The 27,473-nt window shown below is 39.6% G+C and overlaps 1 protein-coding gene across 2 annotated transcripts in view; it reads left to right on the forward strand.

Moving 5' to 3' along the window:
- WDR44 (WD repeat domain 44) overlaps window positions 1-27,473 on the forward strand; it is a 100,965-nt gene that overhangs the window by 59,934 nt on the left and 13,558 nt on the right. For both annotated transcript variants that reach the window (XM_004064760.4, XM_063702970.1), the window contains exons 11-13: window positions 1,012-1,150; window positions 2,418-2,482; window positions 23,911-24,024. In XM_004064760.4, the coding sequence (XP_004064808.1) occupies window positions 1,012-1,150; window positions 2,418-2,482; window positions 23,911-24,024 (318 nt within the window). The remainder of the gene's footprint in view (window positions 1-1,011; window positions 1,151-2,417; window positions 2,483-23,910; window positions 24,025-27,473) is intronic.

Here is a 27,473-nt window from a genome sequence, read left to right on the forward strand (position 1 = left end):
GCCTCTGCCTCCTGGGCTCAAGCAGTCCTCCCTCCTCAGCCTCCTGAGTAGCTGGGACCACAGATACGCACCACCATGCCTGGCTAATTTTTTGTATTTTTTGTAGAGATGGGGTTTCGCCATGTTGCCCAGGCTAGTCTCGAACTCCTGAGCTCAAGTGATCCACCCGCCTGGACGTCCCAAAGTGCTAGGATTACAGGCGCGTGCCACCACACCCAGCCCATTCCAAAACTGTAATACTTCTAAGTGCTCGATGCTATACGGGTCACTGCCAAGGTGGGCTTTAGTCTTCCTCAATCCTGCTCAGTTATTAGTGCTATGCTGAGGGCTCTGCCACCCATCTTTATGTTCAGCTAGGGGACTAAGATCCCCAACTAGGATTTGTGCTTTTCCAATGAAGATTTCTGACCACTTTAGAACTCCCATTTCTGTTAATATGTGGACAGGGTTTGAGTTCTTGAAGTTGTTAGTTTAGATTATGGAACACTACAACTATCTTACCCTACCTTTCTTCTGAAAGTCTACTTTTGTGGTATTATAGCACCATTGAACTTTTGGACTTAAGTAGTGTTAGCAATTTGAGCATTATCTTAGTATATGTAATTTGGCGTACTTTTAAACTTTGGCTTTAACGTAATGTCTCTATTTTATTTTATTTATTATTATTTTTAGATAGAGTTTCGCTTTTGTTGCCCAGGCTGGAGTGCAATGACGCGGTCTTGACTCACTGCACCCTTCACCTCCCAGGTTCAAGTGATCCTCCTGCCTCAGCCTCCTAAGTGGCTGGGATTACAGGCGCCCGCCACCATGCCCAGCTAAATTTTGTATTTTTAGCAGAGATGGGGTTTTACCATGTTGGCCAGGCTGGTCTCGAACTCCTGACCTTAGGTGATCCACCTGCCTCAGCCTCCCAAAGTGCTGAGATTACAGACGTGAGCCACCATGCCAGGCCAAAAGTAAAGTCTCTAAAGGTGTAAAGTGTTAACTTTGAAACTTCTTTTGTTTTCATAGGGGGCTGTTTGGACCATGAAATTTTCTCACTGTGGCCGATTACTTGCCTCAGCTGGACAAGACAATGTAGTGAGAATATGGGCTTTAAAAAATGCTTTTGACTATTTCAACAATATGCGAATGAAATACAATACTGAAGGTATTTTTCATCTATTTAAAAATCTACAGAAACCTGAAGTTTTTACATTTTAGGTATACTGACGCCCTACTTTTCTGGCAGTCATTTGCAGCAACCACTACTTATGATAATAGCCAAAAACTTGAAAGTAAGACAGACGTCAGTGGCAAAAAGTCTCTAAACCCAATGAAAAGAGCTGCCACAAAGCTTTTGATTTATTCCTTTCCAGGTGTAGTGTGTAGTTAATTTCATCAACTATTGAGAACATGATATTTGGTTTCCTCTGGCAACCTTCAGTTCTATCCTAGGTTAAAATAGAATTGCTAATTAAACTGGAAAAAGAATGAAAATCATATATATCCAGTAAGTAAAAATGATTAAGGAGTGAGTCATGGAAAATGAATGTGAATTATCAATATATCAAGGGATATATGAAAAAATGTTGAAAAGAGAAGCTTCAGAACATTATGTACACACTGATTACAACTATGTACAGATATTTATGTATCATGATGTTATCAGGAAAGTATGTAGAACTGATGTAAATTTGGGCTTTAAGTTCATGGGATTCTTTTCTAATAACTATTTAACTGTGTAGTAAGTTTTTTCCACACCCTCCCCGCCATCAAGTAAGGCTGCAAACAAGAAGTAAAGCATAGGAGAAAGGAGAAAAAAGGTGGCCATGGGTGAGAGTATATAGTCAAAGCACCAATTTGAGGAACATAGAAGTCTAGGGAGATTCACTAAACTGGCAAGCTAGGCCTCATATACTTGAGTAAATCCTGTGAGTATTGCTTGCATTATGTTTCAGTACTTAGTTGAAGATGATAATAATTTGACAAGAAGTTAAACTGTGTTTACTATATGGTGAGTTTTTCTAGTCCTAGCTGTGTGTCATTTCTTTTACTGCCCTGCCAAGAGCAAAAAGACTATTTTCAGTGGCCCTTGAGACTAACCCCAGCCCTGAACTTTTCTGCTCCTTTATTGTTCCTCTTGCTACTTGTCATGATTAATAAGAATGTGTTCTATTCGAATACTGAGGATTTAACGGTATTTTGTTTACTAAAGTAGGGAAATGGTTAAGCCATTTTATGAAGTTTTTATGTAAAAATGATTAAAACAAATATTTTGGCTCTTATAGGGTTATGCCTCAATTGTTAGTATTTTTCTAGAATACTGTATTCTCTAACTATTAGACATTGCTGTGTCATTACTTCTGAATGTTATATTTTGGTGGGTCTGTGTGTGTACATACATGCCTTTTTTACAATTATTATGTTGTTTTTAGGACGTGTGTCCCCATCACCCTCTCAGGAAAGTCTAAGTTCATCAAAATCGGATACAGATACAGGGGTATGCTTATTGTTTTATGGTTACTCTGTTTTCAGGTATGATTTAATTTGTTTACCATAAAGTATTTTTGTGTATCAGAAATTACAGTTGCATGAAGACACTTAATATAAAATTAAGATGTATCATTAGAACCAAGAGTTTCTTCAATTAGAAGAAATTAGCAAATGAAAATTTTTGATGTTTAAAGGTTGCCAGACAGTGAATATTATTGCTCAGGGTACTATACCACTAATGTAAACTTAAATAATACAAAAGCCCCTCCCCTCAAATCCATGTTAGACATTTTTAAAATAATGATAATAGATAGCCAAATAAGAGGTAATTAAGGAAAGAAAAAAGATATTTAAGTATTTTAATTTTCTAATCTTCTTGGTTTAATAAACACTTTATCACAGTTTCAGATAAGGTATCTTAATGATTTTCATTTGGTTTTAGAGCTGGAAGGTTAAATATAACCAATTTTAAACCTATAAAGCAGAATACACGATATTGTACTAAGTTGTCACCTGTGCTTTTTGTGTGTTGCATTAAGTAAGGGTGATATAAACAAGAGAACCTAAAATGTCTACCTGCTCAACAGTATTTTCCTGAGATTTCATTGGCTCCAGTATTTGACACTACGTTTTCTCCTTCTCCTGGCTTTCCATGGTTCTGTTTCCCTTTGTTCTCTTATACTCCCACTGTTTCTTCTTCCATCTCCTTACATTTACTGTTTCTCAGGGTCTGTTCTTGGCCATTTTCAATAGACATATTTATGCTCTTCTTCTAGTCCTGAGCTGGCTTTAGATCTGTAATTCTTTGTTTACTTTCAGTAACTTTATGATTTTTAAACAAGAACATTATTGTGCTTGCTGCCTTTTCACATAATATATAGGATCTCTTTATCTACATGTAATCCAACCACATCAACTAATAGGTCCAAAACTAAACTCCTTCAACAAATGTTTTCTGAGTGCCTGCTATATGTGGCAGACACTGCTACATGCTATAAAATCAAATGAGACATATTCTCTGTCCTCAGGGATCTTGTGGACTAGTGAAATGGGTAAACTCACAATTACAGTATTAGATGGTGATATTCTACAGAAGGTACTACACAAAAATAGGTTAGCCTTATAAATCACAGTGTTAGGAATAGTTTCCTGGAAACTTGTTATTTGAGCTAGGATTTAGCTATATGAGAGAAGAAAGGAAGGAGTGTGTCAGACCCAGGGACTAGCAAGTGCAAAAGCATGGAGGCTAGTATGTTAAAGGTACTACAAGGAATTACACATGGCTGGGAAAGGTGCATTTGTGAGATTGGTGGGAGACGTAGGCAGGAGTGGAATTTTAAATGACTTTTTGTGATGAACCAAGATGGAACTTTATCCTGCAAACTACTGGGAGCAGGGTGGGGCTTTGAAGGATTTCACTCAGAGGCATAATTACCATGTTCAGATTTTTGTTTTAGAAAGAGTATTCTGGTAGTATTGTGAAGGATAGACTAGGTGGGGGCTTCAGGTTTGAGACAGGGAGACCATGTAAGAGGCTATTAACCCAGAGAAATGGTTACTTCTGATTTTGATGATTATGATACCAGTAGAGCTAGAAACTGTAAAGATAAGCTGAATTGAGAGATGTAAAATAAGTCTAATTTGTAGGACTTGGTGACTGACTAGCTGGGGTAGTAAAAGTGAGTAGCCTGGGATGAATCACAGGTGTCTGGCTTGAGTAGTGAGCTACATGGTAATGGTCACTCATAGAAATATTTTTTATATTTTAATTTTTCCATAAGTTATTGGGGTACAGGTGGTATTTGGTTACATAAGTTCTTTAGTGATTTTGGTGCACCCATCACCCAAGCAGTATACACTGCACCTATTTGTAGTCTTTTATTCCTCACCCCCCTCCCACTCTTCCTCCCAAGTCCCCAAAGTCCATTGTATCATTCTTACATCTTTGCGTCCTCATAGTTTAGCTCCCACATATCAGTGAGAACATACAATGTTTGGTTTTCCATTCCTGAGTTACTTCTCTTAGAATAATAGTCTCCAATCTCATCCTGGTTGCCGCAAATGCTGTTAATTCATTCCTTTCTATGGCTGAGTAGTATTCCATCGTGTATACATACCAGTTTCTTTATCCACTCGTTGATTGATGGGCATTTGGGTTGGTTCCACGTTTTTGCGATTTCAAATTGTGCTGCTATAAACGTGCGTGTGCAAGTATCTTTTTCTAATAATGACTTCTTTTCCTCTGGGTAGATACCCAATAGTGGGATTGATGGATCAAATGTTAGTTCTACTTTTAGTTCTTTAAGGAATCTCCACGCTGTTTTCCATAGTGGTTGTATTAGTTTACATTCCCACTAGCAGTGTAGAAGTGTTCCCTGATCACCGCATCCACGCCAACATCTATTTTTTTACTTTTTATTATGGCCATTCTTGCAGGAGTAAGATGGTATCACATTGTGGTTTTGATTTACATTTCCCTGATTATTGTGATGTTGAGCATTTTTTCATACGTGTGTTGGCCATTTGTATATATTTTTTGAGAATTGTCTATTTATGTCCTTAGCCCACTTTTTGATGGACTGTTTTTTTCTTACTGATTTGTTTGAGTTTGTTGTTCATTCTGGATATTAGTTAGTCCTTAGTTGGATGTATAGATTGTGAAGATTTTCTCCCACTCTGTGGGTTGTCTGTTTACTCTGCTGACTGTTCCTTTTGCTGTGCAAAAGCTCTTTAGTGTAATTAAGTCCCAACTATTTATTTTTATTGCATTTGCTTTTGGGTTCCTGGTCATGAAATCCTTGCCTAAGCCAATGTCTAGAAGGGTTTTTCCAATGTTATCTTCTAGAATTTTTATGCTTTCAGGTCTTAGATTTGAGTCCTTAATCCCTCTTGAGTTGATTTTTGTATAAAGTGAGAGATGAGGATCCAGTTTCATTATCCTACACGTGGCTAGCCAGTTATCTCAGCACCATTTGTTGAAAAGGGTGTCCTTTCCCCACTTTTTATGTTTTTGTTTGCTTTGTCAAAGATCAGTTGGCTGTAAATATTTGGGTTTATTTCTGGGTTCTCTATTGTTTTCCATTGGTCTGTGTGCCTATGTTTATACCAGTACCATGCTGTCTTGGTGACTATGGCCTTATAGTATAGTTTGAAATCAGTAAGTGTGACGCCTCCATATTTGTTCTTTTGCTTAGTCTTGCTTTGCCTGTGTGGGCTTTTTTGGTTCCATATGAATTTTAGAACTGTTTTTTCTAATTCTGTGAAGAATGATGGTGGTATTTTGATGGGGATTGCGTTGAACTTGCGATTGCTTTTTTTTTTTTTTTATGTTCCATGGTTTTGTTTTGTTTTTCCATTACTGGGTATATACCCAAAGGACTATAAATCATGCTGCTATAAAGACACATGCACACGTATGTTTATTGCGGCAGTATTCACAATAGCAAAGACTTGGAACCAACCCAAATGTCCAACAATGATAGACTGGATTAAGAAAATGTGGCAGATTGCTTTTTGAAGTATGGCCATTTTCACAATATTGATTCTACCCATCCATGAGCATGGGATGTGTTTCCATTTGTTTGTGTCATCCATGATTTCTTTCAGCAGCGTTTTGTAGTTTTCCTTGTAGATGTCTTTCGCCTCTTTGGTTAGGTATATTCCTAAGTATTTTATTTTTTTGCAGCTATTGTAAAAGTGATTGAGTTATCGATTTGATTCTTCACTTGGTTGCTGTTGGTGTATACAAGAGCTACTGATTTGTTTACATTAATCTTGTATCTGGAAACTGCGCTGAATTCTTTTATCAGTTCTGAGCTTTCTGGAGGAGTCTTTAGGGTTTCCGAGGTAAATGATCATATCGTCAGCAAACAGTGACAGTTTGACTTTCTCTTTACCCATTTGAATGCCCTTTATTTCTTTCTCTTATCTGATTGCTCTGGCTAGGACTTCCAGTACTACGTTGAAGAGGAGTGGTAAGAGTGGGCATCCTTGTCTTGTTCCAGTTCTCAGAGGGAATGCTTTCAATTTTTCCCCATTCAGTATTATGTTGGCTGTGGGTTTGTCATAGATGGCTTTTATTACACTGAGATATGTCCCCTGTATGCTGATTTTGCTGAGAGTTTTAATCATAAAGGATGCTGGATTTTTTCAAATGCTTTTTCTGCATCTATTGAGATGATCATATGATTTTTGTTTTTAATTCTGTTTATGTGGTGTATCACATTTATTGACTTGCGTATGTTAAACCATCCCTGCATCCCTGCTATGAAACCCACTTGAACTGGGTGGATTATCTTTTCGACATGTTGTTGGATTTGGTTAGCTAGTATGTTGTTAAGGATTTTAGCATCTATGTTCATCAGGGATATTGGTCTGTAGTTTTCTTTTTTGGTTGTGTCCTTTCCTGATTTTGGTATTAGTGGGTGATGCTGGCTTCATAGAATGAATTAGGGAGGATTCCCTCTTTTTCTATCTTGTGGAATAGTGTCAAAAGAATTGTTACCAATTCTTCTTTGAATGTCTGGTAGAATTCTGTTGTGAATCCATCTGGTCCTGGACTTTTTTTGAGATGGAGTCTCACTCTGTCGCCCAGGCTGGAGTGCAGTGGCGCAATCTCAGCTCACTGCAGCCTCCGCCTCCTGGGTTCCAGCGATTCTCCTGCCTCAGCCTTCCTGGTAGCTGGGATTACAGGCACACACCACCATGCCCGGCTAGTTTTTGTATTTTTAGTAGAGATGAGGTTTCAACATGTTGGCCAGGCTAGTCTTGAACTCCTGGCCTCAGGTGATCCGCCTGCCTCGGCCTCCCAAAGTGCTGGGATTACAGGCATGAGCCATCGTGCCCAGCCAATCCTGAACTGTTTTTTTTGTTGATAATTTTTAAATTACCATTTCAATCTCGCTGCTTGTTATTGGTCTGTTCAGGGTATCTATTTCTTCCTAATTTAAGCTAGGAGGGTTGTATTTTTCCAGGAATTTATCCATCTCTTCTAGGTTTTCTAGTTTATGTGCATAAAGGTGTTCATAGTAGCCTTGAATGATCTTTTGTATTTCAGTGATGTCAGTTGTAATATCTCCTGTTTCTTTTCTTAATGAGGTTATTTGGATTTTCTCTCTTATTTTCTTGGTTAATCTTGCTAACAGTCTATCAATTTTATTTATCTTTTCAAAGAACCAGCTTTGTGTTTCATTTATCTTTTGTATTTTTTGTTTGTTTCAATTTCGTTTAATTCTGCTCTGATCTTGGTAATTTCCTTTCTTCTGCTGGCTTTGGGTTTGGTTTGTTCTTGTTTCTCTAGTTCCTTGAAGTGTGACCTTAGCATGTCAGTTTGTGCTCTTTGAGTCTTTTTGATGTAGGCATTTATAGGGCTATGAACTTTCCTGTTAGCACCACCTTTGCTGTATCCCAAAGGTTATGATAGATTGTTTCATTATTGTCATTCAGTTCAAAGAATTTTTTAATTTCCATCTTGATTTCATTTTTGACCCAGTGCTCATTCAGGAGCAGGTTATTTTATTTCCATGTATTTGCACGGTTTCGAAGGTTCCTTTTGGAGTTCATTTCCAGTTTTATTCCACTGTAGTCTGAGAGAGTGCTTGATATAATTTCAATTTTCTTAAATTTATTGAGGCTCGTTTTATGGACTATCATATGGTCTATCTTGGAGAAGGTTCCATGTGCTGTTGAATAGAATGTGTATTCTGCAGTTGTTGGATGGAATGTTCTGTATATATATCTGTTAAGTCCATTTGTTCCAAGGTATAGTTTAAATTCATTGTTTCTTTGTTGACTTTCTGCCTTGATGACCTGTCTAGTGCTGTCAGTGGAGTATTGAAGTCCCCAACTATTATCGTGTTGCCATCTATCTCATTTCTTAGGTCTATTAGTAATTGTTTTATAAATTTGGGAGCTCCAGTCTTAGGTGCATAAATGTTTAGGATTGTGATATTTTCCTGTTGGACAAGGCCTTTTACTGTTATATCATGTCCCTCTTTGTCTCTTTTAAATGCTGTTGCTTTAAAGTTTGTTTTGTCTGATATAAGAATAGCTACCCCTCCTCGCTTTTGGTGTCCATTTGCATGAAACGCCTTTTACCACCCCTTTAAGTTTATTTGAGTCCTTATGTCTCCTGAAGACAGCAGATAGTTGGTTGGTGGGTTCTTATCCATTCTGCATCTCTGTATCTTTTAAATGGAGCATTTAGGCCACTTACATTCAATGTTAGTATTGAGATGTGAGATACCTCATAGTGTTATTTGTTGCCTGTATACCTTGGTTTTTTTTGTTTTTGCTTTTTGACTTACATTTTTGTTTTATAGGTTCTGTATGATTTATGCTTTAAAGAGATTCTGTTTTAATGTGTTTCCAGGATTTGTTTCAAGATTTAGAGCTCGTTTTAGCAGTTCTTGTAGTGGTGGCTTAGTAGTGGCACATTCTCTAAGCATTTGTTTGTCTGAAAACGACTGTATCTTTCCTTCACATATGATACTTAGTTTTACTGGATACAAAATCCTTAGTGATAATTGTTTTGTTTGAGGAGGCTGAAGACAGGGCCCCAATCCCTTCTAGCTTGTAGGGTTTCTGCTGAGAAATCCGCTGCTAATCTGTTAGGTTTTCCTTTATACGTTACCTGGTGCTTTTGTCTCACAGCTCTTAAGATTCTTTCCTTTGTCTTAACTTTAGATAACGTGATGACAGTGTGCCTACGCGATGATCATTTTGTGATGAATTTCCCACTTGTTCTTTGTGCTTCTTGTATTTGAATGTCTAGGTCTCGAGCAAGGCCAGGGAAGTTTTCCTTGATTATTCCCCCAAATATGTTTTTCAAACTTTCAGACATCTCTTCTTCCTCAGGAACATCAGTTATTCTTAGGTTTGGTGTTTAACATAATCCCAGACCTCGTCGAGGCTTCGTTCATATTCTCTTATTCTTTTTTCTTTGTCTTTGTTGTATTGGGTTAATTTGGAAGACCTTGTCTTCGAGCTCTGAATTTCTTTCTTCTACTTGTTCAATTCTATTGCTGAGACTTTCCAGAGCATTTTGCATTTCTATAAGTGTGTACAGTGTTTCCTGAAGTTTTTATTGTTTTTTTTCTTTATGCTATCCATTTCCTTGAATATTTCTCCCTTCACTTCTTGTATCGTTTTTTGGATTTCCCTGCATTGGGCTTTGCCTTTCCCTGGCGCCTCCCGGATTAACGTAATAACTAACCTCCTGAATTCTTTTTCAGGTAAATCAGCGATTTCTTATTGGTTTGGATGCATTGCTGATGAACTAGTGTGATTTTTGGAGGGTTGTTAAAGAGCCTTGTTTTGTCAAATTACCAGAGTTGGTTTTCTGGTTCCTTCTCATTTGGGTAGGCTCTGTCAGAGTCTAGGGCTGAAGGCTGTTGTTCAGATTCGTTTGTCCCACTGGGTGTTCCCTTGATGTAGTACTCTTCCCTTTTTCCTATGGATGTGGCTTCCTGTGAGCCGAGCTGCAGGGATTGTTATCTCTCTTCTGGGTCTAGCCACCCAGCAAGTCTACCCAGCTCTGAGCTGGTACTGGAGGTTGTCTGCAGAGAGTCCTGTGATGTGAACTGTCTATGGGTCTCTCAGCTGTGGATACCAGCACCTGTACCAGTGGAAGTGGCAGGGGGGTGAAATGGACTCTGTGAGGGTTCTTAGCTTTGGTGGTTTAATTTTCTATTTTTGTGCTGGTTGGCCTTCTGCTGGGAGGTGGCGCTTTCCAAAGAGCATCAAGCTATGGTAGTATGGATTGGAAATGGTGGTGGGTGGGGCCCTAGAACTCTCAAGAGTATATGCCCTTTGTCTTCAGCTACCAGGGTGGATAAGGAAGGCCCATCAGGTGGGGGCAGGGCTAGGTGTGTCTGAGCTCAGAATCTCCTTCGTTGGGTCTTGCTGAGGCTGCTGTGGGGGTTGGATGTGATGTTCCCAGGTCAATGAAGTTGCGTACCTAGGAAGATTATGGCTGCCTCTGCTGAGTCATGCAGGTTGTCAGGGAAGCGGGGGAAAGCTGGCAGTCACAGGCCTCACCCAGCTCCCACACAAACGGAAGGGCCAGTCTCACTCCCACCATGCCCCCTCAACAGCCCCAAGTCTGTTTCCAGGCAGTAGGGGATCTGGGCCTGAGAACTTTCCCCAGGCTACCCACCTCCCAGCTGTGAAAGAAAAAGGCTTGGTTCTTCCCCCACCTGTGGAGTGTGCACACCGGATTCGTGCCCTCCCCCTTCTGGCCAGGAGGCTTCTCGCCACTTCAAATTGTTACAAAGTTCAGCTGGAGACTTCCTTCTCCCTATAGCGTTTCCCCTCCTATTCCTCTGGCTGCCCTCCCGAAGGATCCCTGTGGTGCCAGGCAGGAATGGCCTGCTTGAAGACCCAGCGAGCTCCCAAGGCTTTCCTGCTGCTTCCTCTACTTCTATATTTCGCTGGGCTCTCTAAATTGACTCAGCTCCAGGTAAGGTCAGAAACTTATCCTGCAAACAGACGTTCAGTTTCCCCAGTGGGGGTGTGTGTTCCGGAGAGGAGGATCTCCCTTTCCCACTTCTGCAGTTTGGGCACTCACAGTATTCGGGGTGTCTCCTGGGTCCTGCAGGAGCATTCTGCTTCCTTCAGAGGGTCTGTGGGTTCTCTTGGGATTCCTAGTTCTTTCTTGCAGTCGATCTGCAGCTAAAATTCATGATGTGAGCCTCCGCATGCTGCTCTGTCCATCTGAGTAGGAGCTGCAATCTAGTCCTGCCTCCTGTCTGCCATGATGGCATCCCATTATGTTTAAAATGTTTCTTATAGATAGCGTATAGTTAGACCATGTTTTTTTACCCACTCTGCCAGTTTCTGTTTTTTAATTGGTACATTTATGCCACTTAAACTTACTGTAATTATTGCTATTTTAAACTTAAATCTGTCCTCTTTATGATCATTCATTGAAATATTTTCATCATTCACCCACAAACCTGCTTCTCCTCACTTCTGAACCTTATTTAGTGGCATCAACATCTACAAGTTACCTTTTTAACTCAATCAAAAATACTCCATTACTTTTTCTTCCTTACCCACATTTCAAATTAGTAACAAATTCCTAGCCACTCTGCCCCCACCCACAAATACCTATGGAACTTACCCCCTCATCCCTAATTGTCACACACATCGTCTAGGTCTTCAACACTCATTTAAATGCTTGCCATAGTCTCCTAATTGTTTTTTCTGCCTCTGGTCTCTACCCAATTCATTTTCTACACTGCCACCAGCCAGCCAGGTTTTTCAAAACAGATTGACTGTGCCATTGTGTGGTTTAAATTTTTTTTTTCTTTTTTTTTGAGACAGAGTCTTGCTCTGTCGCCGAGGCTGGAGTGCAGTGGCATGATCTCGGCTCATTTGCAACCTGCGCCTCCCGGGTTCAAGGGGTTCTCCTGCCTCAGCCTCCCAAATAACTGGGATTACAGGCACTCACCACCATGCCCAGTTAATTTTTGTGTTTTTAGTAGAGATAGGGTTTCACCATGTTGGCCAGGCTGGTCTTAAACTCCTGACCTCAAGTGATCCTCCCACCTCGGCCCCCCAAAGTGCTGGGATTACAGGCGTGAGCCACCACGCCCAGCCTTGCGGTTTAAAATCTTTTGACGGCCCTTTATCTCCTCCACAATAAGATTCTTCCCTGTATTGCCTAATCTTAACTTTTGACTCAGTTCCAATTCCCTAGTGCCTTTGTATCCTACCAGCCGTGCCCGATACAGGTCTGTACACTATAAACACTTTCACTTTCATGTCTCTGTCCCTGCTGTTTGCCTTGCCTTCACAGGGCAAAGCCCTACTTAATAACTTCAAGATTCAGCTCAAATATCTTATTATTTTCCCTGAATCCAGCAGATAAAATTGTTCTTCATTTGTATTCTAATAGTACATCATAGGTACTTTTATACTGATATTACCATGTCTTTCTTGTTAGTCTCCCTGGCTAGGCTCTGGGCTGATTGAAGGCAAAGAACTGTACTTCACAGATTTTAGTATCCTTGGAATCTAATTCCATTCCTGACTGTAGCAGGCCCATAACCGTGTTGAATTCCTGCCTGTGGACCTTATTCCTATTGTTCCCCTTATTTGGATGCCTTGATCATCTTTCTATTCAAAGCATGCCCATTCTTCATGGCCCACTTCCTCCATAAAGCCTCACTGACTAATGTAGCAGTGATAATTTTAACTGCTTTGCTTTAGGGAAAAGACCTTGCTTTTATTAGTTTAATTTACCATACAGTTTCCAGGCATTGATTACTATTAAAAATAGAGACTATCTGTAGTATCTTTTATTGCGCTTATTTCAGCAATCCTACTAATAGATCCTCAGCTACATCCATCTAACCCCAAACAGACCTAAGTAACTCACAATTTTATTGAATACAAAGCCTTTTTACATGAGAAATAACATTTATATCCATTGTTTTCAGGAAGAGATCATTTGGGGTTTGTTTCCCTTCTGTCATTTTATTTGGGGACAGTTAAAAGAGGCTTCTATTTCACATGCCATTAGAGTTTGACACCAGAAATTATCTTTTAACCTAGTGCTAGCCACAGTGAGGCACAGTAAACACAATGGAGTTTATGTTCCTGATGTGTGTATTCTTTTTTTCTTATGATAGTGATATCTTTTTCATCTCTTTTGAAGTACTTTTTCAGTCTTTTGTCTTAGCATCTGTGTGGAATATAATATATAAAAGTATTGTACAGTCGAACATACAGAGTGATGTACCCAAGATCACTCACCTATGCATTGGTAATGCCAAGCCTAGAATTCTGGCTACTTTCTGTTTCTGTTAATTTTCAAAATTAGCTCAATAAATGTAAGAAAGACAGGAAGAGGTGCATGTTTAATATGCTCCATTATCTTAGACACTTATAAAGTAGGGATTTTTTTAATAGTTGGGTTTTGCAGAGACTGTTAGACCTCATGGCTTCTAAGAATTGATAATTGCATCAGATTGCAAATATGAATATACTGTATCCATTTTAATAAGTATAAAATTTCTTTTTGATACTAGAAGCTGTAAGTATGCTATGTACCTAGAAAGTAATGTTTTTCTTGCAAATTTATGTTTAATGTGCATGACTAGGGAACATTAGCATAGGTGTTGTAGCATTTAACTGCTGCTTAAAATTTTTGAGAATAGGCCAGGTGCAGTGGCTCATGCCTATAATCCCAGCACTTTGGGAGGCCCAGGCAGGAGGATTGCTTGAGTCCAGGAGTTTGAGACCAGTCTGGGTAACATAACAAGACTATGTCTCTATTTAAAAAAAAAAAAATAGCCAAGCGTGGTGGCATGTACCTGTAGTCCAGCTACTTGAGAGGCTGAGGCATGAGGATCACCTGAGCTCAGGAGTTTGAGGTTACAATGAGCTGTGATCACCACTGCACTCCAGCCTGGGCAACAGAGCAAGACCCTGTCTCGAATAAATTTTTTTGAGCCAGGCGCGGTGGCTCATGCCTGTAGTCCTAGCACTTTGAAGAGGCCGAGGCAGGCGGATCACCTGAGGTCAAGTGTTCAAGACCAGCTTGGCCAACATGGTGAAACCCGGTCTCTACTAAAAATACAAAAATTAGCTGGGCATGGTGGCATGTGCCTGTAATCCCAGCTACTTGGGAGGCTGGGGCAGGAGAATTGCTTGAACCGGGAGGTGGAGGTTGCAGTGAGCCAAGATCGCACCATTGCACTCCAACCTGGGTGACAAGAGCAAAACTCCGTCTCAAAAAAAAAAAAGAAAAATTTCTGAGAGTATATCATTAGAATCTAGAACTTGGGTAAAGGAAGTTAACTATAAGGGAGTGAGAGAATTTTTGTGAAATGTAGGTATGCAGTATTTGATACAGATTTGTCTTGGTACTATTAATAGCCTCACTTTACAAATGAAGGTTTAGAGCTGTTAAGTAACTCAACAATTTCACACAGTCATAGCATCAGAATTAGAACCCTGCTCTGTCTCTATAGCTTATGTTTTTAACCATTATGCTCCAATAGTTGACGTCTTGAGGTCTGGGACTATGTCTTCATTCACTCTAGAGATATTTATTAAGTGCCTACTATTTTTACTAATCACTGTTCTAGGAGCTAGAGATATAGTAAGTGAACAAAAGAGACAAAAATATCTGTGAACGAGAGACAAAAATAGAATGGAGCATACATTCTAGTGGAAGAAGACAGAAAATAAGTAAATTTTATAATATAAAGTTTTTTTTTTTTTTTGAGATAGAGTTTCACTATTGTTGCCTAGGCTGGAGTGCAGTGTCACAATCTTGGCTCACTGCAACCTCTGCCTCCTGAGTTCAAGCGATTCTCCTGCCTCAGCCTCCCAAGTAGATGGAATTACAGGCACGCACCACCACTCCCGGCTAATTTTTTTGTATTTAGTAGAGACGGAGTTTCACCATGTTGATCAGGCAGGTCTCGAACTCCTGACCTCAGGTGATCCACCCGCCTTGGCCTCCCAAAGTGTTGGGATTACAAGTGTGAGCCACTGTGCCAGGCTATAAGTTAATTTTTTAAACCACTTTATTGAGGTATGATTGGTATTCAAAAAGCTGTATATATTTATTATATAGAACTTAATGAGTTTGGAGATAAGTATACAAGCATGAAACCATCACCACCGTCTGTGCCATAACCCAAGCATCACCTATAAAAGCTTATTCTCATCCTCTTATTTATTAAGTATACGATACAGTATTGTAAACTGTATGCACTGTGCTATATAATAGATCTCTCAAACTTAATCATTTTGAAAGTGAAACTTTGTACCCTTTGACTAATACCACCTGTTTCGCCAGCCCCAAGGCCCTCGCAATCACTGTTCTACTCTGCTTCTATGAGTTTGATGTTTCTAGATTCATCATATAAGTGGCATTATGTAGTATTTGTCCAAAAAGTATCTGGCTTAATTTCACTTAGCATAATGTCTTCCAGTTTCATTCATGTTATCACAAATGCCAGGATTTTCTTTTTATGACTGAATAGTATTCTGTTGTGTGTATATGCCACATTTTCTTTATCCATTCATCTGTCAATGGACATTTAGGTTGTTTCCATGTCTAGGCTATTGTGAATAATGCTGCAGTGAACATGGGAGTTCAGATGCCTCTCTGACATACTGATTTTATTTACTTTAAATATATACCCAGAAATGGAATTGCAGGATCATATGGTAGTTCTATTTTAAGTTTTTTCAGGAACTTTCATACTGGTTTTCATAGTAGGTGCACCAATTTACATTCCCATCGACTGTACAGGGTTCCATTTTATCCACATCTTCACTAATACTTGTTATATATATATATATGTGTGTGTGTGTGTGTGTATATATATATATGTGTGTATATATATATGTGTATATATGTGTGTATATATATATGTGTGTGTATATATATATATGTATATATATATAATGTTCATCCTAACAGGTGTGAGGTGATATATCATTGTGGTTTTGATTTGGAAATCAAATCACCTGATCAATTGGTGATGTTGAGCACCTTTTCATATACTCATTGGCCATTTGTATGTCCTCTTTGGAGAAATGTCTATTTAGGTCCTTTGCCTATTTTAAAAATTGGGTTATTTGTTTGAATTTTGGGGTTTTTGACATTCAGTTGTAGGGGTTTCTAACGTATTTTAGATATCAACCATTCATTAGATATACGGTTTGCAAATATTTTCTCCCATTCTGTAAGTTGCCTTTTCATGTTGTTGGTTGTTTCTTTTGTTGTGCAGAAGCTTTTTAGTTTGATACAGTCCCGTTTGTCTATTTTTGCTTTTGCTGCTGGTGCTTGTGGTGTGGTGTCTTATCCAAGAAATCATTGCCAAGTCCAATGTCAAGAAGTTTTTTTCCTGTTTTCTTCTAGGAGTTTTACAGCTTCAGGCCTTACATTTAAGTATTTAATACATTTTGAGTTTATTTTTGTATATAGTGTAATATAAGAGTCCAATTTCATTTTTTTGCATGTGTATCTCCAAAGGTAATCAGTTTTGTGAAGAAAAGTAAAACAAAGTGGGATGGCAGGGAGTAAATAAGGTGGGTGAGCAAAGCTTCACTGAGAAGTTGTTGTTCGAGCAAAGTACAAAGGAGGTAAGGAAATGATCATATGATAAGACCATTCCACGTAGAGAGAGCAGCAAGTGAAGCTGCTATAAGGCAGGAGTTCTGGTGTGCTCAAAAAACAGCAGCAAGGGCAGCTGGAGCCAGTGAGTGAGAAGGAGAGGAAAATAGAAAAGGAAAACATAGAGATGTCGATGCGGGGATCAGAACATATAGGACATTGCAAGGACTTTGGCTTTTGCTCTGAGTAAGATGGGAATCAGTGGGTTTTCAAACAGAGAATGACATAATCTGATTTATTTTAAAAGGATCATTCTGACTTCTATACTGAGAACAAACTATAAGAAGATAAGGACCAGGCACGGTGGCTTATGCCTGTAATCCCAGCACTTTGGGAGGCCAAGGTGGGCGGATCACCTGAGGTCAGGAGTTCAAGACCAGCCTGGCCAACATGGTGAAACCCCATCTCTACTAAAAATATTAAAAAATTAGCTGGGTGTGGTGGCGTGTGCCTGTAGACCCAGCTACTCAAGAGGCTGAGGCAGGAGAATCACTTGAACCCGGGAGGCGGAGGTTGCAGTGAGCTGAGATGGCGCCACTGCACTCCAGCCTGGGCAACAGAGCAAGACTCCGTCTAAAAAAGAAAATCTTTAGATAATTAGAACATTTGAGTATGGATTAGATATTAGATGATATAAATGGTATTTTTTAGGTATGAGAATGGCACGGTAATCATATTTAAAAGAAGGGTTATCAAAGGTGTATATAGAAGTATCTACTGATAAAATTATTAGTGTCTAGATCTTGCTTTCAATGCTGCAGCAAAAATAAACAAAAATGGGAAGACTGATAAAGCAGGTAAAATTTTGATAATTGTTAAAGCAGGTGATGGATGCATGGGGTTCAATATATTATATGGAGTTCATTATACTCTTCCATCTACTTTTATATATATTTAAAATGCCCATAATAAAAAGACAGTGGCCGGGCATGGTGGCTCATGCTTGTAATCCCAGCACTTTAAGAGGCCAAGGTGGGAGAATCACTTGAGCCCAGGAGTTCAAGACCAGTCCAGGCAACAAAGAGAGACCCTGTCTCTACAAACAAACACAACAAAAATTAGCTGAGTGTGGTGGCACATGCCTGTGGTCCCACCTACTCAGGAGGCTGGGGTGAAAGGATCGCTGGAGCCCAGGAGGCGGAGGTTACAGTGAGCCGAGGCCATGCCACTGCACTCTAGCCTGGGCGACAGAACAAGACCCTATCTCAAAAAAAAAAAAAAGAAAGAAAAATATATGTATATAACATTTTACTTGGTAATTCTACCTTTAATAATTTATCATAAAGGAATAATCAAGAAAAAATAAATACCAAAAAATAGAACAAAAAACAAAAACAAACCAAAAAATTATTAGATATTCTGAAAGATAAGTAAAAAGATTCTCATCTTAATGTTTTCATAATAGCTAAAATTTGAACAACCTAAATTTCTAACAGTTGGAAAATAAAAACTGGTATAACCCATGCAGTAAAATACATGCAGTCCTTAAATTGTTTTCAAAGACTATTTAGTGATGTTAAAAATGGTCACAATAAAACATAAAGTGAAGAAAGAATGTGAAATTGGATACAATATTACCACAATTTTGACTAAAAAGTACCTATAAATACACATATATATTTTAAGGGACAAGAGTCTCCCTCTGTCACCCATGCTGGAGTGCTGTGGTACCATCATAGCACATTGTGACCTCAAACTTCTGGGTTCAAGCAATCCTCCCACCTCAGTCTCTTGTGCTACAGGCAAGCACCACCATGCCTGGCTTTTTTTTTTTTTTTTTTTTTTTTTTTGGAGACGGAGTCTTGCTCTGTCACCCAGGCTGGAGTGCAGTGGCGCGATCTCTGCTCACTGCAAGCTCCGCCTCCCGGGTTCACGCCATTCTCCTGCCTCAGCCTGCTGAGTAGCTGGGACTACAGGCGCCTGCCACCACGCCCAGCTAATTTTTTGTATTTTTAGTAGAGACGGGGTTTCACCATGTTAGCCAGGATAGTCTCCATCTCCTGACCTCTTGATCTGCCCGCCTCAGCCTCCCAAAGTGCTGGGATTACAGGCGTGAGCCACCACACCCGGCAAAATGGGCAGACATCTGTAACTAACTCATTAGTTCATATTATTTGAGAGAAACTGCTCTAGCCATCTCAGTACATCCTCTCCACCATGAAGTAAGCTCCATGAGGGCAGGAATCTTTTTTTTTTTTCTTTTCGCTCTGTCTTCCAGGCTGGAGTGCAGTGGCACGATCTCGGCTCACTGCAAGCTCTGCCTCCTGGGTTCATGCTATTCTCCTGCCTCAGCCTCCCGAGTAGCTGGGACTGCAGGCGCCTGCCACCAAGCCTGGCTAATTTTTTTGTATTTTTAGTAGAGACGGGGTTTCACTGTGTTAGCCAGGATGGTCTTGATCTCCTGACCTCGTGATCTGCCCGCCTCAGCCTCCCAAAGTGCTGAGATTACAGGCGTGAGCCACGGTGCCTGGCCTATTTTTTTAATTAAAAAATAATTTTGGGGCTAGGCACAGTGGCTTATTACACTTGTAATCCTGGCACTTTGGGAGGCCGAGGTGGGTGGATCAGTTGAGATCAGGAGTTCAAGACCAGCCTGGCCAACATGGTAAAATCCCGTCTCTACTAAAAATACAAAAAGTAGCCAGGTATGGTGACAGCCACCTGTAATCTCAGCTACTTGGGAGGCTGAGGCATGAGAATCGCCTGAACCCAGGAGGCAGAGGTTGCAGTGAGCCAAGATTGCACCACTGCACTCCAGCCTGAGTGACAGAGCAAGACTCCATCTCAAAAAATAGTAATAATAATAATAATGATTATTTTTGTAGAGACAGTCTCACTATGTTGTCCAGTCTGGTCTCAAACTCCTGGCCTCAAGCAATCCTCCTGCCTCAGCCTCCCAAAGTACTGGGATTACAGGGATGAACTACCGTGCCTGGCCCTATAAATATGTATAGATAAAAGACTTTAAGGAAATATGCTAAATTATTAATAATATTCTTTATCTCTGAGTGATAGGATTTCACATCTTTTGATTCTTTATACTCTGTTTTTCTAAAGTTTTCTTTTATGCTTACCTACTTTTATTAAAACAAATGGAAGAGGGGAATGTAAATTAGTTCAACCATTATGGAAGACAGTGTGGCAATTCCTCAAAGACCTAGAACCAGAAATACCATTTGACCCAGCAGTCCCATTACTGGGTATATACCCAAAGGAATAGAAATCATTCTGTTATAAAGATACATGCAGGCATATGTTCATTGCAGCACTATTCCGTATAGCAAAGACATTGAATCAACAAAAATGCCTATCAATGATAGACTGGGTAAAGAAAATGTGGTACATATATACCATGGAATACTATGCAGCCATACAAAGGAATGAGAGCATGTCCTTTGCAGGGACACGGCTGGAACTGGAAGCCATTATCCTCAACAAACTAATGCAGGAACAGAAAACCAAACGCCACATGTTATCACTTATAAGTAGGATCTGAACAATGAGAACACATGGACACAGGGAGGGGAACAACACACACTGGGGCCTGTCGGGGGATGGGAGGAGGGAGAGCATCAGGAACAATAGCCAATGCATGTGGGGCTTAATACCTAGGTGATGGGTTGATAAGTGCAGCAAACCACCCTGGCACACGTTTATGTAAGAAACCTGCACATTCTGCACATGTATCTTGGAACTTAAGAAGTATTATTTTTTAATTCAAAACATAAAAAAAAAGAGACTATGAAAGTTTCAGGTTTAAACTTTTTGACCCAGTAATAACCCTAATATAAGGATAAGGAAATAGGCCAGGCACAGTGGCTCATGCCTGTAATCCCAGCACTTTGGGAGGCTGAGGCAGGTGGATCACTTGAGATCAGGAGTTCGAGACCAGCCTGGCCAACATAGTGGAACCCTGTCTCTACTAAAAATACAAAAATTAGATGGGTGTGGTGCTGTGTGCCTATAATCCCAGGTTCTCGGGAGGCTGAGGCAGGAGGATTGCTTGAACCCAGGAGGCAGAGGTTGCAGTGAGCCAAGATCGTGCCACTGCACTCCAGCCTGGGTGACAGAGCAAGACTCAGTCTCAAAAAAAAAAAAGAAAAGATAAGGAAATAGTCAAATATGGATAAAGATTCAAAGATTCATGTTCCAGGGCATTCATTGAATTGCTGGGTTTTATTTATTTGTTTGTTTTTGTTTTTTGTTTGTTTGTTTTTGAGACGGAGTCTCGCTCAGGTTCTAGTGATTCTCCTGCCTCAGCCTCCCGAGTAGCTGGGATTACAGGTGTGCACCACACCGGGCTAATTTTTGTATTTTTAGTAGAGATGGAGTTTCACCATGTTGGCCAGGCTGGTCTCCAACTCCTGACCTCAGGTGATCTGGCTGCCTCAGCCTCCCAAAGTGCTGGGCTTACAGGAGTGAACCACCACGCCTGGCCGAATTACTGTTTTTATTAGCAGAAAAGTTGGAAATGTCTAAGTGACCAACAAAGAAAGAATGATTAATCGTGATGCATCCATATTATGCAGCTACTAAATGTTTTCAAAGCATGAAATACAGAAAATGCTCATGGTATAATAGGAAGATTGGTAAATTTCATGTTTAATATGATTTCAAATACATTTTTTAAAAATGAAAGATTGAAGAGAGACAAAACGTTAGCAGGTTTGGGGTGATGTTAATTTTTCTGTTTTTTTTTGTTGTTGTTGTTCTCCGAATTGTCTACACTGATCATGTATTACTTTATAACTTAAAAAATTTAGGCTGGGTGCGGTGGCTCACGCCTGTAATCCCAGCACTTTGGGAGGCCAAGGCGGGTGGATCATGAGGTCAGGAGTTCAAGACCAGCCTGGCCAAGATGGTGAAACCCCGTCTCTACCAAAAATACAAAAATTAGCCGGGCACGGTGGCAGGCGCCTGTAATCCCAGCTACTCGGGAGGCTAAGGCAGGAGAATAGCTTGAACCCGGAGGGCAGAGGTTGCAGTTAGCCAAGATTGCACCACTGCACTCCAGCCTGAGTGACAGAGTGAGACTCCATCTAAAAAAAAAAAAAAAAAAAATTTAGTCTGGTCATGGTGGCTCACACCTGTAATCCCAGCACTTTGGGAGGCTGAAGCGGGTGGATCACCTGAGGTCAGGAGTTCAAGACCAGCCTGGCCAGCATGGTGAAACCCTGTGTCTACCGAAAATATAAAAAATTAACCAGGCGTGGTGGCATGTGCCTGTAATCTCAGCTACTTGGGAAGCTGAGGCAGTAGAATGGCTTGAACTTGGGAGACAGAGGTTGCAGTGAGCCAAGATCATGCACTCCAGCCTAGGCAACAAGAGTGAAACTCCGAATCTGATTTGTGTGTAATGAGGGAAGCCTGTTTAGCTGTATGTCTCCCAGCAGTGCTCACTAGTCTGGTAGTAAAATTGAGGGGGGCGAGGATGGTTGTCATCTAGCATTAAAAGTGCTTAGCAAAGGTTACAGGAGTCTGTGTTGGTGGTCTACCTCCATGGTTGATGTGAAGATGTTTTTTATAAACTGTAAAGTTCTACACGAATAATAGTGGTAGTTTTTAATCTATCCCCATGCCACTGTCCTCATTCAAGCCCTCATTATTCTTACTTAAACTTATTGACTGCTTTTCCTGCCTCCATGCTCTTTCCAAACCATCTTTTACATTACTGCCCAGAGTTCTTTTTCTGAAGCACCGGTAAGATGGTGGTGGTTTTTTCCTTTCAGAAACCTGTGTTGGCTCTCCATGTCTGAACTTTTAAGCCGCAAATTTGAGGCCTTTTTATTATTTATTTTATTTTATTTTATTTATTTATGTATTTTTGGAGACAGAGTTTCGCTCTTGTGGCCCATGCTGGAGTGCAATGCCGTGATCTCAGCTCACCGCAACCTCCACCTCCTGGGTTCAAGCGATTCTCCTGCCTTAGCCTCCCAAGTAGCTGGGATTACAGGCATGCACCACCATGCCCAGCTAATACTGTGTTTTTAGTAGGGATGGAGTTTCTCCATGTTGGTCAGGCTGATCTTGAACTACCGACCTCAGGTGATCTGCCTGTCTCGGCCTCCCAAAATGCTGGGATTACAGGCATGAGCCACCGTGCCTGGCCAAGGCCTTTTTGAAGTGATCCCAAAGTACCTTTCTACCCTAATTTCTGACTACATCTCCATATACTGTTTTCTCTGTCCTCATCATCCTACCTACCTTTCCCTAAATATGCAAGGCTTAGCTAACCCTCTGTTCTTGCTCATGCTATGTCATGTAAAACCTTTGAAGGACAAACTTTGGACTTACAGTTAGATGACTTGTATTACTGCTTTGGTTCTGCTGTTCACAAGTGGCTGTGTGGCCTTTAATATATTATTTTAACCTCTTTGATCCTCAGGGGTTTTTTGTGTGTTTTGTTTGTTTGTTTGTTTGTTTTTACTAATTTCTTCATCTTTATACTGTTAATACCTACCTCAAAGAATTGTTAGAATTTATTCAGATAATGAATACGAAAGCATGTTGTAACTAGATGCACAGTACACATGTATGGCATTATTTTCTACCTACCTCTGTCAGTATGCTTTTGACTTCAAATAACAGAAATCCAACTGAAAATAGCTTAAACAATGAGGAAGCAACTCTGGAGGTAAGGCGGTTCCAGGGTTGGTTAATTCAGCAGCTCAGTAGCATCATCCTACTATCTCGCTGCTTTGTACTCTTTGTTTTGTTCCTTTCAGCTTTTTACACTATGGTCTTAAGATGGCTGCTACAGTCTTAGTTGTCACATGAAGTCAGCAATGTTCAGATGCAGGAAAGGAGGAGTCCTATTAGTATGACCCTCTTTAAGGGTGAGAAAATCTCTCTAGAAGCCTCCCCTCATCCCCACCCCATAAACTTTGCCCGATGTCTAATTCATGGAAATTGTACCACATGCCTAACCAGTCATCACTGGGAAGGGAAATCAGCTAATCTTCATTAGCTTAGACCAATCATGATTCACTCGCTGGTACTGGCCGTCACCTCTCCTGAAGGAACAGATGCTTAGAAAAAGGACAAAGTGGTGGCTCTATTAGGGAGGGAAAAGATTGTGACAGCACGATGTCTTCAGGGATGACCCTGGTTTGTTAGGGCAAGGAGATGAAAGGAAGAGGTGCTAAGTAGTAAATCAGCATAAAGGGGAGCTTGCTTTTGGTGACTCAAGATTTCAATCAGGCATCATACAAAATGATGAGAGAACAGATGGGGTGGGAAGAATGTGAAACTAGTTTTACATTGCAGTTTCAAAGTTTATCTTTATATCCAAATAGGTATGCAGTGGAACTGATGAAGACCCTGATGATAAAAACGCACCCTTTCGGCAACGGCCATTTTGCAAATATAAAGGACATACTGCTGATCTCCTTGATCTTTCATGGTCTAAAGTAAGAAATTCTTATTTGAATCCTTTAGTAATTCTGTGTATAAGGAGCTGATGCTGTAGTCTTAAAGCAGAATTTCTTCTCCGGGAAACCTCAGTTTTTTGTCTTAAGGCCTTCAACTGATTGGATGAGGCCCACCCACATAGTCAAGGGTGATCTCCTTTACTTAAAATCAACTGATTATAGGTATTAATCACATGTACAGAATACCTTCACAGCAACAACTAGATTGGTGTTTGATTAAATAATTGAGTACTAGCTTAATAATTAAATAATTGAGTATAGCTAAGTTGATACATAAAATTAACTGTTATAACCACCTTCTTACCAGAATTAATACCTTTTCTTTGAACTCATTCTCCTTAACCTTTCTCTAGCATTTGATGATTTGATGCTATTGATCTTTCTTGAACTACTTGATTTGGTAGCACTGTATGTTCTAGATTCCCTTCCTATCTCACTGACTATTCCCTTGTTTCCTTCATGGAGGAAATATGTAATAGTTAAAAAAAAAATTGAGAACCTGTGCAACTATACCTGCTATGTACCAAGTACTTTTCATTCACTCAAAACATATCTGTTGATCATTTTACCACCTGGTTAAGAAATGACCTCTGGAGCCAGACTCCCAAGGTACATATTCTTCCTAGTCTGCCCCTTACATTGTGTGACCTTGGGCAAGTTATTTAACCTCACCATGCCTCATCTGCAAAATAGACATAATAAAAATACCTTCCTCATAGGGTTATAACAGGGAAAGATTAACTGAGCTAGTAAATATAAAGCACTTGCCTAGAACATAATAAATGTTCAATTAATATTAGCAGTGATGATAATGATTAACTGAGCTAGTAAATATAAAACACTTGCCTAGAACATAATAATGCTCAGTTAATATTAGCAATGATAGTCATCATCATCATCACTATCTGCCAAGTAGCATTTTAGCCACTGGGGACACAGACAAAAGTTAAGTACTTTACATGTGCTCTGTTCATACCCTCAAAACAACCTTATGCGATTGTTGATGTTTCCTTATCAAGGATTTAAAAAACCAAGGGTCATACGTGTTAAAGAACATGCTTAAAGGCGTATAGCTAGGGAGATACGGGAGTTTAGGTTCAAACCCTATGACTTCGGAGCATTACTCTGTAGCTCATTCCAGTGTCACAATAGCTAATCACTACAAGGAAACAGGATGACAAAAATAACAAATGTTGGACACGTTGAAAGATTTAAGAAATCATAAATTTTTTATACTTTCCGTTTTATACTTTATTTCCATTCTATCTCTTAGGAGGCAGCAGTAATATGATTTAGTATCTATCCAGCTACCTAATTGTCTCAAGTGAGTAATGTGCATTTTTAAGGACTGGTGCCAGCCTATAAACCACCTGGTCTTCCTGGTCCTTGATGATATGAATATAGAATACCAGTCTGTGAAGAGATAAGTGCAGAAACCAAGAGTAAACTATTTAGAAGTGTTTATGGCAGTTTTCACAATAAGTTTATACCTGTTTAATCTTTTAAAACTTGGGCTTCTATTTTGTATAATAATACAAAATGGGGCTTTTTTTTATATGCCTTTATTTTTATTTCATTTTTCTAGTAAATGTTTTCTGTATTTTAAAATAGTTTCAGTCCACAACTCATTGGAAATTTAAAAAAACGAAAACAATCCTTCACCAGAAATAGTCTGAGAAGCACTAGTTTAGATGAGTTATTTCAATGAGGTGCTGCCCCATGCAGGAATGGTTCCTCAAGGTCTATCCTCATATCCCCAACCCCTCCACCCCACCTCCATCCAGAGGAAAGGAACAAAATTTCTAAGCAACAAGATTCTAAGCCTCTCCAGGGTAGGAACCAGATATTATTTTACTGTTTTTTGCTTTTCAAACACCAACTCAAACCAGATATTGTTTCTCTTTAATGTCTATCACAGTGTTTTTAGTGAGTTTTCTATTTGTTGAAGGTGTATTTTGTGCCAATAACAAGAATTACCGTGTTAATTCTTACAATAACAACCCCGTGAGGTAGACAACCTGATTTTGTCTCGAGGAAGAGATTGAGCCCCTGTGACCTATCTAAAATCACAAAATTAGTTATGGGTAGAACCTAGATTTTAATCTAATTTATCTGACTTCCAAGATCAGTGCTTAGTTTAAGAACGTTATTTAATTTCGTTTATTTAATAAAAAGTATTTATTAAATACTTATAAAAGAACAAGTCTTTCTTAAAGAATACTTACTTGGAACAAGTCTTAACATGTCTTCAGCACCTTCACTTAATATTTTAGGAATGTCTTCATACCTCTTTCATATGCTCAAAGCAATGAGCTATCGCAGGAATTGAATACAGTCAGTTTCTGTTTTTTGTTTTTTTCTTCTGTTTTCTTTTTTTTGAGACGGAGTCTCGCTCTGTCGCCAAGGCTGGAGTGCAGTGGTACGATCTCAGCTCACTGCAACCTCCCATCTCCCAAGTTCAAGCGATTCTCCTGCCTCAGCCTCCCCGAGTAGCTGGAATTACAGGCGTGGGCCACCACACCCAGCTAATTTTTTTTTTTATTTTTAGTAGAGTTGGGGTTTCACCATGGTGGCCAGACTGATCTCGAACTCCTGACCTCAAATGATCCACCTGCCTCAGCCTCCCAAAGTGCTGGGATTACAGGCATGGGCCACTGTGTCCAGCCAAATAAAGTCAGTTTTAATGAACATAGGTTCATGGTGTGCCATAGGTTAAGTTTTTATACAGTTGGTATTAATCAACAGGAAATTATAATGCAAACTGCATATACTCTTCAAAACTTTTCTGGAACTGAGTAGATCTTGAAAATAAAAGTGATTGTTAGATATTTCAAAGATTATTGTAAATTTCCAAATTCTGTTTTTTAATTCTTTACTTTTAATCATAAAGTATACCATCTATTTGAAAACAGGTATACCACAATGTACCTACTTCATAGTGTTGCTATATAATGCGAAGAACAATGCTTAACACATCGTAAGTATGCGATCAATGTCACCATTGCCTTGATTTGTTTAGCACCTTTAGCCACACCAAAGAATACAGAGGTATCATTTGAGTTTTCTCATTCAGTATAACTCATAGTTCTCCGCCTTAAATAGATTATGTTTAGGAATTAATGAGCTTCTGCCAGCTGAAAGCTTTTGACAGATAGATGTTTGGTTCCTGGGCGATGGGGCCATCACAGTGCCTAAGTCAGTTACACTACCATCTTCTAGCCTTGAACATTCTGTGATCTATTCTGAAAGATTTGACAATTTCTATTCTCTAATTTTCTTGCCTAGAGTGTGACAGGTGCACAATAACTTTTTATTTCCATGCTGCATTATAGGGTAATCTTTTTGAAGACATTTTAAATGACAATTAGAGATCTATGTGAGTTAAAATTCACCAGTGTTATCAATGTGAAAATAACTGAAGTGACAAT

This window comes from Gorilla gorilla, chromosome X (genome assembly GCF_029281585.2).
Source record: "Gorilla gorilla gorilla isolate KB3781 chromosome X, NHGRI_mGorGor1-v2.1_pri, whole genome shotgun sequence".
NCBI classification, from domain to species: Eukaryota; Metazoa; Chordata; class Mammalia; order Primates; family Hominidae; genus Gorilla; species Gorilla gorilla.